General features: G+C 34.7%; 1 protein-coding gene across 1 annotated transcript; it reads right to left on the reverse strand.

The window, feature by feature from the left end:
- Positions 1-14707: 14707 nt before the first annotated feature.
- Positions 14708-15143, reverse strand: LOC107953263 (uncharacterized). The gene has a single exon (XM_016888510.2). The coding sequence runs from the start codon at positions 14993-14995 to the stop codon at positions 14741-14743; it is 255 nt and encodes an 84-aa protein (XP_016743999.1). The 5' UTR covers positions 14996-15143; the 3' UTR covers positions 14708-14740.
- Between the last annotated feature and the right edge of the window lie 1033 nt (positions 15144-16176).

Genomic DNA, 16176 nt, shown 5'->3' on the forward strand with positions numbered 1-16176 from the left:
AAAAAAACATATAAGTAACATGAATCAAGGACGAATAGATAGGGAAAAAAATTGGAGTGAGATTGCAATAATGATGACTAATCAACTTCATGAAGCACATCCATCATATTCAAAGAAGTTATGTTGTATTTGATTATATTATATCTTCGTTCACTACTTTAAAAATTAATGTGAAAAATGAATTTTTTACGACCAAAAAGTTTTGAGAGATATGAAATCTTGATCTTAAAAATGAAAATTTGAAAGAAACGAAAATGAAAATTTCCTCTAAAAAAACTGAAATCAATTGAATGTGTGAAAAAAACCATATTCGAAACATCTAAATTAATTTAATATAAATAAAATAAATCTTAAATTTAAATTCATTAAACATAATAAAGAATAAAAAAAAAAAAAGAATGTGGTGCTATGAGATGAGTAAACATGGGTAAGAGAACCACAAACTAATGAAAGGAAGCTGCATTTACTTAGAATAAATAATAAATCGAGTGTAAAATCATTTAATTGGTTTTTTAGAAATAAAATAATTTATAGTAAATCTTCCAGTGAATTTTGGTTTTATTTTGTAGAATATTCAAAATTCCTTGCAGTCAAAACTATTCACATCAAAGTGTTTAAAATATAAAGAGTATGTCTGAAGATCAAAAGTCATTCATTCATTTTTGTTTATGCTTGCGTGGTTCTGCAAATGTTGATCTTGACTTCTTTCTCATCTGTAAATTGAAATGATGCCGAAATGATGAGAAGACTAATGGTACAAACCATTCAAAATATATAATCAATTCAAACAATAGAAATAAATGTGCCATCAGAATAAACATTATACTTAAATCATAAAAAACATATAAAAACTCTTTAAAACAAATGAAATTAGAAAAAAGAAAATCTACTATTTGAGCAAAAATTCATATGGAAAAGAGATGTTTATACACACAAAAATAAATTAATTAATAAAATAATTGAAAGTAGCAATAAAAAGTTTGTAACTGATATTTAAGATATAAAACAAAAAAAAGAAGAAGCATTAATGCTGAAAATATATAACATATATTATCCTAATTTATCTCATTTACCCCTTAATATATATATATCCTTTGATTGAATGTAGTATATATAACATCATTTGCATTCTTGTACGGCTTTTTAGCTCCATCCTTTTATAGCTTGCATGGGCCATAACGCAAAAGGCAACTATACACTAATTAATTTTTTTTATTATTACTATATTATAGTATATTTACCATGTATAAAAAAATTAGTTTAAATATTAAATGAAGTTTTAGCTGAAATGGTAAAAATATTGAAAATTGTGATATTTTGAAATTGAATTCCATTAAGTGTATTTTTCTAGACGTAGACACTCAATTTTGCCCGGGCACAGAAATAAGTTCAAAAACAAAAATAATAAACCAAAAAAAAAAGAAGTCCAAGTTCAATCCAGAATTACAAATATAATTTGGCTCGATCGGAATGACCCATTACTTGAAAAGATTTAAGGTCCATCTACAAGCTTGACTCATATAGAAATATAATCCTCAATGATATGCAATCTTAGATATGATATGCAATCTTAGAAGATATGATTTTGTAATCTTAGAGATTTAATTTGTAGATACCTTTTAATCTTAACCGTTGATGTAATTTATCTGTACCGTTGGGTTTGAGGAGGTTCAACTATAAATAGAGGCCTCTCCCTTCATTGTAAACACACTGGAGTTTTGGGAAACAATAAAAATTTTTGAGAGCTTTCACTCAAATTTCTCTCCCACTTACGTTCTTATTTTCTATGGTTTGTCCTTATTTTATTCTTTGTTCATCTTCGTTTTTCAACCCTTTTTATTTTGATTTAATCCATGTTTCCCTGATTTTTTTATATATATTTTAATAATTTTAGGATCATATCAAACTCTTTCATTTTTTAATAAATTTTTTTATTACTCTTAGTAAATTATTTTTTTAAATTTTACTCAAATCATTATTTTAAAAAATATATATTTCATTTAATTGTCATATTTTATCCAAAAGTTTTTCTAAAATGAGGTAATGTTTTTCGTATTTAGGAATTCGGGAAATAGTGCCCTAACATGCTGGGTTGCGATTTCCCGTTTGTCTAAATGCCTAAAGTATCCTTCTAAATAGATTTTGTAAATCATGAGATGATTTCAGTTATGAGAGTTTAAGAATATTGTGTCCTATCATGCTGGATGTGATGTTTGTATTCTTTCGGAGCTAAGGAATCTTGATTTTTCAACTTAAATAATTTCAGTTTTAAAAAAGGGATCCTATTTTTAAATCCTTTCAAAATTTTGACATTAAGACAAAAAACTATTCAATTTGGTACCAATTTTGGGCGTTGCGAGGAGCTAATCCTTCCTCATACGTAACCGACTCCCAAACCTGTTTTCTTAATTTTCGTAGACCAAAACGTTTTATAAGGTGATCCAATCACACCTAAAAAGGTTGGTGGCGACTCCCATTTTCATTTTTCAAAAGTCGATCCCCATTTTTCAAACATCCCTTTAAAAAATGGTTTCGACAGCTTGGCGACTCTGCTGGGGACTTGAGAGAGTCAAGCCAAGAAATTGAGTATTTTCTGTCTTAATGTCGGAAGTTTGGAAACTTTAAAATTGGATTCTTTTTACATGTGTTTGCTGCATATATTTGTTACCTTATTGCTGTACATTACATTTGCATGACTGTTGTGGACACACCCTTAAGTGGGAGTGAGAAGCTACATTTTCGTAAGGTTTTCACCTTCGTATGAGCTAGTGGATTACTTCCGGGATACTGTACCTATGTCTTCGTGAGATTTTCATCTCCGTATGGCCATAGGGAAATGTGTCCCCCTGAATTGAACTTGGTCTATATAAGCCTATAATGGGTGAAGACCAAGGAATCTGCTGGTTCAGGTACCCTGGCTTTAGAGCTAAAACTCATATAGTAAACTTTAAAGAGTTTAGGAAAGATAGTGATAGCCTTTAGTAAGCTACCTTTGTAAGTACTTGTTTATCATTTTTTTATGATACTGACCTATTTTTATTTTGCTGTCATTGCATGTCATTTGGCATTTAAAGGTGTCGATTCACGACTCGATTTCTAGATTAGAAAGTTTTGTAATGAGGAATGAATACCTTGATAGAGTGGAGGATAATGCTTCTGTTTGTACCTGGTCAGAGAAAACCCAGTTAGAGAAGGAGATAGTGTCACCAAGGGATATACATCAGAGTTATGGGGCTTCACCTATATTAATTCGATGCAGAATGAGTTTCAAGAGCTGAGAAACATTTGGGCCCAATGGGATGACGAGGCTAAGCAGCTTTTCTATCAGAATTATGGAGACCTTCCCTATTTGCTAGACGTCAAAGTAGATAGGCACTTGTTTCGAGCTATGGTACAGTTTTGGAACCCTGCTTATAGTTGCTTAACATTTGGTGATGTTGATCTTGCACCTACTCTGGAGGAGTATACGACTTTACTGCGTTGCCCGAGGATTCAGGGTCACAAGGCTTATGTTAGGCCTGCTAGTCTTCCAACTTTTACAAAGAAGTTGGTGATGGTTACTGGGATGAATGAGCAGTGGGCTGTAGTTCGTATACAGAAAAAAGGGTGATAGTAAGTATGTTCTATGGGCTGTTTTAAGGGATTTGATATCAACACATCTAGACGTAAAGAAAAGGGTCGACGTCCTGGCTTTGAGTACTTACGGCATGGTGATTTTTCCAAAGGAGTTGGGGCACATAGATGAGGCAGTTGCGGATTTGTTCGATTGCGTTGGTAAGCAGAATACACCAGTACCAGCAATCCTAGCTGAGACATTTAGATCTTTGAGTGCATGTCGGAGAGCCGGCGAAGGTAGATTCATTGGATGTGCACAGTTGCTGTTGGTTTGGTTCCACAGTCATTTTTAGAAGCTTGATAAGGTTCCTTGCCGAGTATTCTTCGAGGGTTATTCTCCTTTAAAAGAAGCAGTAGACATGCCGAGGAGAGATGACATTTCAGAGGAGAGGTGGATAGACATTCTTCAAAATCTTTGAGAGGAAGATGTTATGTGGAAGGCTCCTTGGTTGGTTCCTAGTGAAGTCCTTTACCGCTATGGCAGTTTTGATTGGGTCCCTTTGCCAGGAATTTGGGGATTTGTTGGATATGCACCATTGCTTGTTCTAAGGCAATATAGAGTGAGGCAGTTCATACTAGTTACATAGGGTCTAGCTCAAAGTGATTTCTCTTATAATGGAAATTACTATAAGAAGAAGATGCGAGAGATTTCTGAGGCTTGGAAGAAGCCTTTCTGTATGAAGATCTTGACCGAAGGCTCAACGTCAATCCTTGAGTATAAAGGGTGGTTTAGTAGGAGAGTCAACGATAATGTCCCTAAGCCAATTTTGGGAGTGGCTCGATCATTAGAGAAGAGCTTACGAGTGATTCCATCAGAGTTGGAGGTTATGAAGCATGAGTTTGAGAGAAAGAATTCGGAGATTGAAAAGAGGATTGAGAAGCTCGAAGAGGAAAAAATGTGCTTAAGTCTCGACGTCGATGTTCAAAAGATAGAAGTTGAGAAGGTGAAAAAGGAAAAGAGAAAGATCGAGATGATTTAAAGATGCATTACAAAAAGGCCCAAGTAACGTTGAAAAGGGTCGGATTAGGGAGATCTCCAGAGCAGTGGCAGTAAGAAATTCAAGAAGAAAGAGCCAAAGCCGAGTATTGGGAGAAGAAGTTCCAAGAGATGCAGTCGCGCAATCAGGCCCTAGAGAAGGAAAATCAAGGATTAAAAACTAAGGTGACTGAACTTGGACGATCTCTTTATCATCACCGAAGTCGTAACCTTGCAATCGAGTTAAAGGCAAGCTTGAATAAGATCGAGAAAATGAAGCACAATATTAGAAGGATGGAAGTAGCACTACAGGGCTGTGAGCTGCGGATTGAGCAGCTCGAGGCAAGAGAAGAACAGTGGAAGGGAGAACTTCACCATCTTCAAGATCAAGTTGGAAATAGGGATTATCTCATGGGAGAAGCCTTAGTTCAGACTCGAGAGGTTGCTGAACACTTGCAGGATTTGGCAATACAAGCTAGAACGCTGAGTATAATGTATGAGTCATCGTCAGATAGAGGACGAGAGTTAACATTGTTATTAGATAGGGTTAAGACTCTAGGCCTACGGGCGAAAGCGTATTTGTAATCCGTTTTATGAAAAGATTTTTGTTCCTTAAATAACGTTTTCTAAAATGAAATTGAATCAGAATCGACATCTTTTTACATTCATTTGCATTTCATAGCATCTCACTGTATCATATGCATTCAAGTTTATAGAAAGACCCTAATTAAGGTTAAAAAGAGAAAGAAAGTGAAAAAGAGAGAAAGAGAGAAGAGGGTCACGACTGAGCGAAAAGAAGACGCTTCCTTACATATCCTAGACTTTTGTATCAGGAGGGATAGCTTACCTAGAGATGGGGGTATTTGGAAATGAAAATTATTCCATCAATGCCATACATGAAGAACGGACTGATTAAAGAAACCTTGAGGGCATTCGCCCTTACGAACCAGGAAGCTCTCTGAATAATTGGATTGCGGAGAACTTCCTGTAGTCTTTAGGAATTTTTCAGAATAATTCTCTAAACATTCTTGTTACTGTAGGGCCTAGAAGTAATAGGATTACATTTGTGGAATGGGCTTACGATCATCTATTATTTTTTTAACAAAACATAACTTTTATTAATTTGAACGAGTATTGTTTCATTTTTATCAACCAATATTCCGTTAAATTTTGGCAATTCTTATTCTTTCATTCATAGCACATAAATAATCATTCTTAAATTCATTCATTCTTTATATATTCTTTATACCTCACAGATCCCTAGATATCAATGACATGAGCATTGATATTACAAATCCTGATTTCTCTCGTGAGCAAGACATGTGTTTAGAGGAATCACAGGATTTTGAAGATGTCCAGGATTGTGATGTGTCTCTAGATCTTTTGAGGATGGTAAAACATGAGGAGAAACAAATCATGCCACATGAGAAAGGGGCAGTAAGAATGTAGCCCTAGAGGAAGGGAAAGAGGTGAAAATTGGCACGCATATTGCTGATGATATAAGGCAATGACTGATTGAGTTGTTACGTGAGTTCAAGGATATCTTCGCATGGTCCTATCAAGATATACCAGGGTTAAATACTGATATTATGGTGCATCGTCTTCCAATAAGACAAGATTGTAAACCAGTTCAATAGAAGTTGCAAAGAATGAGACCAGATATCGTATTAAAAATAAAGGATGAAGTCAAGAAACAGTTCGATGCAGGATTCTTACAAGAGGTGAAGTATTCTGAATGGGTAGCTAACATTGTACCAGTTCCTAAGAAGGATGGGAAGGTACGAATGTGTGTTGATTACAGGGATTTGAACAAAGCTAGCCCAAAAGATAATTTCCCTTTGCATCACATAGACACTTTGGTAGACAACACAACGGGATATTCGTTGTTTTCTTTCATGGATGGTTTTTCAGGGTACAATCAGATAAAGATGCATACTGAAGACATGGACAAAACCACCTTCATAACCTTGTGGGGCACTTTCTGTTACAAGGTAATGCCCTTTGGGCTAAAGGATGCAGGGGCAACATACCAAAGGGCTATGGTGACCTTATTTCACGATATGATGCATAAGGAAATTGAGGTGTATGTTGATGATATGATTGCCAAATCTCGAACAGATGAGGAACATATTGAGGTTTTAAAAAAACTATTCTTGAGATTAAGTAAGTTTCAGTTAAAACTTAATCCGGCAAAATGCACTTTCGGAGCCAGGTCGGGGAAGTTACTAGGTTTTGTGGTTAGTGAAAAATGAATAGAAGTTGATTCAGACAAAGTTAGAGTTATACAAGATTTACCTTCACTGCGTACTCAGAAAGAAGTTCGGGGTTTTCTCAGAAGGTTGAATTATATTGCTTGGTTTATTTCACAATTAACTGAGAAATGTGACCCTATATTTCACCTCCTTAGAAAACACAACCAAGGTACTTGGGATGAGGAATGCCAGAGTGCTTTCGATAAGGTTAAGCATACTTGTTAAATGCTCCTATGTTATCTCCACCTCATCCAGGTAGACCATTAATTCTGCATTTATCAGTGTTTAGCAATTCTATGGGATATGTGCTTGGCCAACATGACGAGTCGGGAAGAAAGGAGAAGGCGATATACTATCTCAGCAAGATATTCACAGAGTGTGAGATGAGATATTCACCAATTGAGAAATTGTGCTGTGCTTTAATCTGGACGACTAGAAGGTTGAGGCAATATATGTTGTATCATACTACTTGGCTTATTTCAAAACTTGATCCTCTGAAGTATATGATGGAGTCAACAGCTTTGAATGGAAGAATGGTGAGGTGGCAAATTCTGCTTTCAAAGTTTGACATAGTTTATGTGAACCAAAAAGCTATAAAAGGAAGTGCGATAGTGAAATTTCTGGCTAGTAGAGCTCTAGAAGACTATGAGCCGTTGAATTTTGATTTCCCAAATGAGGAGTTGATGTGTGTAGCAGCTACAGAGGATTATCCTTGGAAGTTGAGCTTTGATGGGGCATCCAATGCAGTGGGAAATGGAATTAGGGCAGTCTTGGTATCCCCAAATGGTGATTATTATCCATTCACGTGCAAGTTGGATTTTGATTGCACAAACAATATGGTCGAGTATGAAGCGTACATCATGGGACTCTGAGCGGCTATAGAGCGAAGAATAAGAACCTTGGAAGTTTATGGAGACTCCGCGTTGGTAATTTACCAGCTTAAAGGTGAATGGGAGACAAGGGATCCTAAATTGATCAATTATCGAAAGGTAGTTTTGGGGTTACTTGAGGAGTTCGATGACATCACTTTCAATTATATCCCACGAGACGAAAACCAGATGGCAGATGCTCTAGCAACCTTGGCTTCAATGATTAAAGTGAATAAAGAGGAGGAGATGAGACCCATTCAGATGAGTATCTTCGAGGCTTCAGTTCACTGTTGTAACATTGAGGAAGAAGAAAAGGATGATAACCCTTGGTATCAGGATATATTGCGATATATAAGAGATCGTAAATACCTAGAACAGACAACTGAAAATGATAAGCGAACTTTAAGGAGATTAGCCTGTGACTATGTTTTGGATGGGGACATCTTGTACAAAAGAAGAAAGGACCAAGTACTGTTGAGATGTGTTGACGCCGTGGAAGCGAAGTTAATCTTAGAAGAAGTTCACAAGGGTATTTGTGGGACGCACGCTAATGGTTTCATGATGGCTAGAAAAATCATAGGGTTTGGATATTATTGGTCTACTTTGGAAATGGATTGTATCAACTATGCAAAAAAATGCCATAAATGTTAGATTTATGGAGACAAGATTCATGTACCACCTTCACCTCTGCACATTATGACTTCTCCATGGCCTTTTTCTATGTGGGGCATGGATGTCATTGGGTCAAGATCACCAAAAGCTTTAAATAGGCATCGCTTTATTTTTGTAGTCATTGATTACTTCATGAAGTGGGTAGAGGCTGCTTCTTATGCGAATGTTACTAAGTCAGCTGTAAGCCGTTTCTTGAAGAAAGAGATTATTTGTCAGTATGGGATGCCTGAAAGGATCATATCAGACAATGCATTGAACTTAAACAACAAAACGATAGCAGAAGTTTGCAGTTAGTTCAGGATTAAGCATCATAACTCTTCGCCGTATCGCCCAAAGATGAATGGGGCAATGGAAGCTGCTAACAAAAACATCAAGAAGATAGTGGGGAAAATGACTGAAACCTACAGAGACTGGCATGAAAAGTTACCATTTGCACTCTTAGCTCACCGAACGTCTGTCAGAACCTCTACCGGGGCAACTCCTTTCTCGTTGGTTTATTGGATGGAAGTAGTGTTACCCATTGAAGTGGAAATACCGTCTCTTCGAGTCTTGTCAGAGATAAAGTTGAATGAAGCTGAATGGATACAATCGCGATATGATCAGTTGAACTTGATTGAGGAAAAGAGGCTAAAGGCCATTCGTCATGGTCAGATGTATCAAAAGCGAATGATGCGAGCTTACGACAAGAAAGTGCGACCAAGAGAATTCCACGAGGGGGATCTTGTGCTGAAAAATATCCTCCCTATTCAGAAGGACTTTAGAGGAAAATGGATGCCAAATTAGGAAGGGTCGTATGTCGTGAAGAAGGCCTTCTCTAGGGGTGCATTGATCTTAACAGAAATGGATGGGAAGAGTTTGCCCAATCCAGTGAATTCAGACTTAGTCAAAAAGTATTTTGTCTAAAGGAGAGAAGAATTCAGGGTGAAAACCCACAAAGGGCGCCTTGAGTTTTCGAAAAAAAATAATAGAGAGGCCAAGGTGAAAACCCGCAAAGGGCACCTTGTGACCAAAGGGGTTTTGAGTTGAAAACCCAAAAGGGCAACTCAAATTTTGAAGAGCACACGGTAATCTTGCTATATCTGATTCAACGAAGAGTGAAGCGCGTTGCATATCGGGGCATCAACAAAGTACTTTGGATCTTTTAAACACATATTGAACTCAATAAAGCCTTTATGGAACTGGTGAACAGATGTTCAAGCGGCGATATCTAGGGCATCTAACTTTTGTCCTGTTGGCTATCTTTAGATTCTCTTTCTTCTCAAAGATAGGCTATCAGATTAATTTCCTTTGTACTTTTGACAAATTCAAATCTAATTATTCTCAAGATTAAATTCATCTTCCATTATTCTTAAAGTATGTTGCATTAAAATAATGATAGATGAACTAAATAATTTTCACAAATGAAGTTTTGCTCATTACTCTGGAAATTTCTAGATAATACAAGAAACTAAAACATAATAATTGTTCGAAGAATTCACGTAAGTGAGGTTTGAAAGAACTCGAGAAAATTCTTTCTTTAGTCCAAAATGATGATTGGACAAATTAAATGATTCGATCCTAAGAGAGGATCATTTTACAGACATTCTTGGTGGTTCATAGCATTTGAAGAATGGTGCAAACCCACAGGCTGAGTAGGAATGATACTTCGAGAGAAATAAGGATAAACTTCGATGAAAGAATGAGTGGTGATGTGTGGAATAGGGGTCATATTCATAAACATTTTGCATTATAACAGGTTTAATTAGGAGCATTTGACACACTTCGACCACAGCATCCTAATCATTAGGCATGAACTCATACACATTATACAGGTTATGTCCTTCAAGGGACAATGAAAATTGATGCACCTTAACCCCCTAATCAGTAGGGTAACAGGCTAAAGCATAGCAGATTTGACCTTCAGGTGTTTACGTTGAAGTGGATCCAAGATGGTTTAATATCTCTGTATTGTTAGAGAACAAATCGAAGAAACAGATTTGACATCTCCATAGTCAACGGAGAGCAGATCTAAGACATAGTAGATCTAACCTTCGGATGTTTTCACATCGAAGTAGATCCAAGATGATTTGGCATCTCTGTATTAGACGAGGAGCAGATCGAAGACATAACAAATTGGACCTTCATTGAAGTAGATCCAAGATGATTTGGCATCTCTATATTCAACGAAGAGCAGATCGAAGACATAGCAGATCTGACCTTCATTGAAACAGATTCAAGATGATTTGGCATCTCTGTATTAGACGGGGAGCAGATCGAAGACACATCAGATCTGACCTTCATTGAAGCAGATCCAAGATGATTTGGCATCTCTGTATTAGACGGGGAGCAGATCGAAGACATAGCAGATCTAACCTTCGGATGTTTTTACATCGAAGTAGATCCAAGATGATTTGGCATCCTTGCGTTTACAAGGAGCAGATTGAAGACATAGCAGATTTGGCTTTCACGTGTTTATGCTGAAGCAGATCTAAGATGATTTGGTATTTCTGTACTATCAGAGAACAAATCGAAGAAACAGATTTGGCATCTCCATATTCGACGGAGAGCAGATCGAAGACATAGCAGATTTAACCTTCGAATGTTTCACATCGAAGTAGATCCAAGATGATTTGGCATCATTGCATTGACGAGCAGATCGAAGACATAGCAGATTTGGCTTTCACGTGTTTACGTTGAAGCAGATCTAAGATGATTTAACATCTCTGTATTGTCAGAGAACAAATCGAAGAAACAGATTTGGCATCTCCATATTCGACGGAGAGCAGATCGAAGACATAGCAGATCTAACCTTCGGATATCTTCACATTGAAGTAGATCCAAGATGATTTGGCATCCTTGAGTTGACAAGGAGCAGATCGAAGACATAGCAGATTTGACTTTCACGTGTTTACGCTGAAGCAGATCTAAGATAATTTGGCATCTCTATACTGTCAGAGAACAAATCGAAGAAACAGATTTGGCATCTTCATATTCGACAAAGAGCAGATCGAAGACATAGCAGATCTGACCTTCATTGAAGCAGGTCCAAGATGACTTGGCATCTCTGTATTAGACGGGGAGCAGATCGAAGACACAGCAGATCTGACCCTCATTGAAGCAGATTCAAGATGATTTCGAATCTCTGTATTAGACGGGGAGCAGATCGAAGACATAGCAGATCTGACCTTCATGTGTTTACATCGAAGCAGATCCAAGATGACAGATTTGGCATCTCTGTATTAGACGGGGAGCAAATCAGAGATAACAGATTTGGCATATCTGTACTAGACGGGGAGCAGATTTAAGAAGCAGATTTGGCGTCTCTGTATTAGACGGGGAGCAGATCGAAGATAACAGATTTGGCGTCTCTGTATTAGACGGGGAGCAGATCAAAGATAGCAGATATCGCCTTCCTGAATTGTAGTGAAGCAGATTGAAGCCGTCAAGAGGCCATTTAAAGAAGATCAAGGATCAAAAACTCAAGACTCGGCGAGCCCGGGAAAAATTGGTCCTTTTATTGTCTTTGCTCTATTCCTATTACACAACAATGAGCAAAGAGGGGCAACTGTAGGCACTCAATTTTGCCCAGGCACAGAAATAAGTCCAAAAACAAAAATAATAAACCAAAAAAAAAAACGAAGTCCAAGTTCAGTCCAGAATTACAAATATAATTTGGCCCGATCGGAATGGCCCATTACTTGAAAAGATTTAAGATCCATCTACAAGCTTGACTCATATGGAAATATAATCTTCAATGATATGCAATCTTAGATATGCTATGCAATCTTAGATATGATATGCAATCTTAGATATGATACAATCTTAGATATGATTGCAATCTTACATATGATATGCAATCTTAGAAGATATGATTTTGTAATCTTAGAGATTTAATTTGTAGATACCTTTTAATCTTAACCGTTGATGTAATTGATCTGTACCGTTGGATTTGAGGAGGTTCAACTATAAATAGAAGCCTCTCCCTTCATTGTAAACACACTGGAGTTTTGGGAAATAATAAAAATTTTTGAGAGCTTTCACTCAAATTTCTCTCCCACTTATGTTCTTATTTTCTACGGTTTGTTCTTATTTTATTCTTTGTTCATCTTCGTTTTTCAACCCTTTTTATTTTGATTTAATTCATGTTTCCCTAATTTTTTATATATATTTAATTTTTTAATAATTTTAGTATCATATCAAACTCTTTCATTTTTTTAATAATTTTTTATTACTCTTAGCAAATTATTTTTTTAAATTTTACTCAAATCATTATTTTAAAAATATATATTTCATTTAATTGTCATATTTTATCCAAAAGTTTTTCTAAAATGAGGCAATGTTTTTCGTATTTAGGAATTCGGGAAATAGTGCCCTAACATGCTAGGTTGCGATTTCCCGTTTGTCTAAATGCCTAAAGTATCCTTCTAAATAGATTTTGTAAATCACGAGATAATTTCAGTTACGAGAGTTTAAGAATATCGTGTTCTATCATGCTGGATGTGATGTTTGTATTCTTTTGGAGCTAAGGAATCTCGATTTTTCAACTTAAATAATTCCGATTTTAAAAAAGGAATCCTATTTTTAAATCTTTTCAAATTTTTGACATTAAGACAGAAAACTATTCAATTTGGTACCAATTTTGGGCGTTGCGAGGGTGCTAATCCTTCCTCGTACGTAACCGACTCCCGAACCTGTTTTTTTAATTTTCGTAGACCAAAACGTTTTATAAGGTGATCCAATCACACCTAAAAAGGTTGGTGGCGACTCTCGTTTTCGTTTTTCAAAAGTCGATCCCCATTTTTCAAACATCCCTTTAAAAAATGGTTTCGACACTAGATTTTACTTTATTTGAAATGATAAAATATCTCCACAATAATGCTTATTATTTTATATAAAAAAAAAATCAATAATTGTTCAATTGAGTTAGGACCCAATTAAAGGGTGACACTAAGTCAATAAGTCATTTTAAATTTAGTAATAGATTTTATCACACCCACAATGTTATATATTAAAAATATATTTATGAAAATATATCAACAAATGATTATTAGTGAAGTGGGAATGATATTTTATATAAATTTGTTGGTCTTATGCTTGATTTTCATATAATGTTTTACAATTGTTTTATATGAAGTTTATATAAAAATATCAAAAGATGAAAATACCCTTATAATAATACTAATTACTCTTTATAGTAAATGTATTTTTTAACTGAATTAGTATTAAGTTGACTCGTGACACCAACTTAACTAATTATTTTATATATGTATAGATAAAGGTTGACACTAACTCAATAAATTCTTTAAATATAATATAATATAAATAATCAAAGAAGTACTGTTATTTTTTTTAAAGGGTTAATGGTCATCCTTACATTTTGTGCTTATGAAAAGACTCCTTGACCTTTGATTTAGAAAACCAAGGTCCAATTCTAGAGTAGTTAGTGTGTGATGGTTTCATGTTGCCGAAGGGAGATACAGATACACAAGGATTGTTGCCTTGAGTCTGTTCTAAAGTATTATATTTGCTTTGAAAGTCTAAAACCGTCTTCGTTATTTTTATCTTTGGAAACAAAATTCTAGACTCACTTTATTAAAAACATAAAACTTATTTATTTTATTTAATTATTATTATATACCAAACTATGATTTTACATATAGTAGTACTTCTAATAATTCTACTATATGATTCTACATATAGCAGTAATTCAACAGATGAAGATGAAGATGAAGATGAAAACATAAATGTACCCGAGCTAATGAAATCAAAATTTTAATGGAAAAAGAAAATTAGATTCGGAGAGTTGAGCATGCTTAATGCTGCTGCTCCACCATATCCCTTTCGTGTCACCTAACATCTGCGCATGATATTAAATGAATAAAAAGCCAATCTCTGTGTGATGTGATGATTTTAGAAATTGCATAAATGTGAGGGCATTGTTTTTCTTTTTGGTATTCTCACTTAATTGATGGTGACATAAAGTGGGAAGTCTAAGCTTATCCAATAGCAGCAGAACAAAAAATGAACAAAAGGTTATAGTGAAGTGCTTCGAAACTACTCCAATGGACCAAAAAGACACACTTCTTAGCAACTCACTCACATGCGCCCTGCTGGCTGAATGTTAAGTTTTAGAACTATCCACAATCAATCAATACACTTGCTGCAGATCTTTTCATGGAATCGATGAAGATTCTCGGTTTTTTTTTATATATATATTGGGAAAACATGCCCAAACTAGTGTTGGATAAAACATGATTGAATATTTCGTAACCAGTTTCCAAAATCCAATACCGTGTATCAGTTGATAAAATTGAACTATTTGGAAAGGCAAAACAACACTTTGATGAAAAAAGATCTATCACACTGCAATTTCTAATTTAAATTATATTACACAGTCGGAATGTACAAATAATTGAATCCCGCATGTCATTAAAAAGAGAGGAAAAAAACAAAAAACACAAAGCAGGGGCTGGGAGGAGAGGGGGAGTGGAAGAAGCAACAGGAAGACTGGAGAGGATAACGAAACGAATGCGCCTTGGGAAAGGAGCTTCATGAAACAAATGCTCGACTAGTCTACACAACAGCACCGTGTACTCCTTCATTAGCTCCGCCACAATCGCCACCAAAATCATCTCTTCAAACTTTATAATAAAAAAGGTTGGGATTATAGATCAGAGCAAATCATATCATGAGGACAATCGCCTCCAAAATATTTGTATATATAGCGAAAATTTAGTGAAAGTTGATTTGGTAGGGCGGAGTAGAACTAAAAATTCTGGGTCTACAAATACAACGGGCGAGGGAAGGGACGGTTGTTTGTGTTTTTGTTATTAAACAGGGAATGTATGTAACATATTTTTTCAATTTAATTTTTATTTTTTATAGTTATATTTATACCTAACCTTTTTACCAAATCTCATATTTAATCATCAATCTTTTTGGAACGAATTAAATTATTTTTTAATAAAAATTTAAATTAAAATATTAAAATTTTAAACTCACATATACACCGGATTTATTAATTTGTTTGAATTTTATGATTTTTTACTATTGTTTTTCTATGTATTGAAATTTTTAAATTTTTTTAAATATTTTTATAATTTTTAAACTATTTTTTGACAAATTATATAAAATAATTAATGTCATGTCAATATAAAATATATATTAGTTATATTAATATCGTTGAAAATATTAGCGTTTTAACTAATATTTCAATTAAAAGAAATAATTTAACTTTTTTTTAAATGATGGGACAAATTTTAACTTTAAAAAACAAAAAAAAGTATAAACATTCAAAGGTAAATTTGGAATTATGTTTTTTAGATAAATGTATATACGTTTATTGTACCATTACTAATACTCTTTAATATTATCAACAACAGCCGAAAATAGCTTCGTTGCAGACAGTGGGTCGTAAACCAATGTTTAGATTTAGCCCCTGATTTCAAATGTATCATTTTTTTTAATCTTTTTCATTTTGTTGGATGGTTTGACTAGAAATATTTTGTTATTGAATTTCATTTTAATCAAGAAAAATACATAAGAATCCAATTATAAAATAAATATGTATTTATAAGCCTGAGGTTTTGGTGTGAAGAAAAAACAAATAATTAATCTAAATCAAAAGGATTATTTGCAAACAATTGCAATCCATCTTCCTTATTAAATGCTATTTTGGCTAATCTATTAGCTTTTATGCTTTCTTCCCTAGGATATATTCGATTATCCAGCCCTCTACATTTTTCAGGAAATGATGTGAATAATGCATTCCTTAACGGGAAGTTAACTAAAGGGATCTATATGGAGCAACCCC

This window comes from Gossypium hirsutum, chromosome A08 (assembly GCF_007990345.1).
Source record: "Gossypium hirsutum isolate 1008001.06 chromosome A08, Gossypium_hirsutum_v2.1, whole genome shotgun sequence".
Taxonomy (NCBI): Eukaryota; Viridiplantae; Streptophyta; class Magnoliopsida; order Malvales; family Malvaceae; genus Gossypium; species Gossypium hirsutum.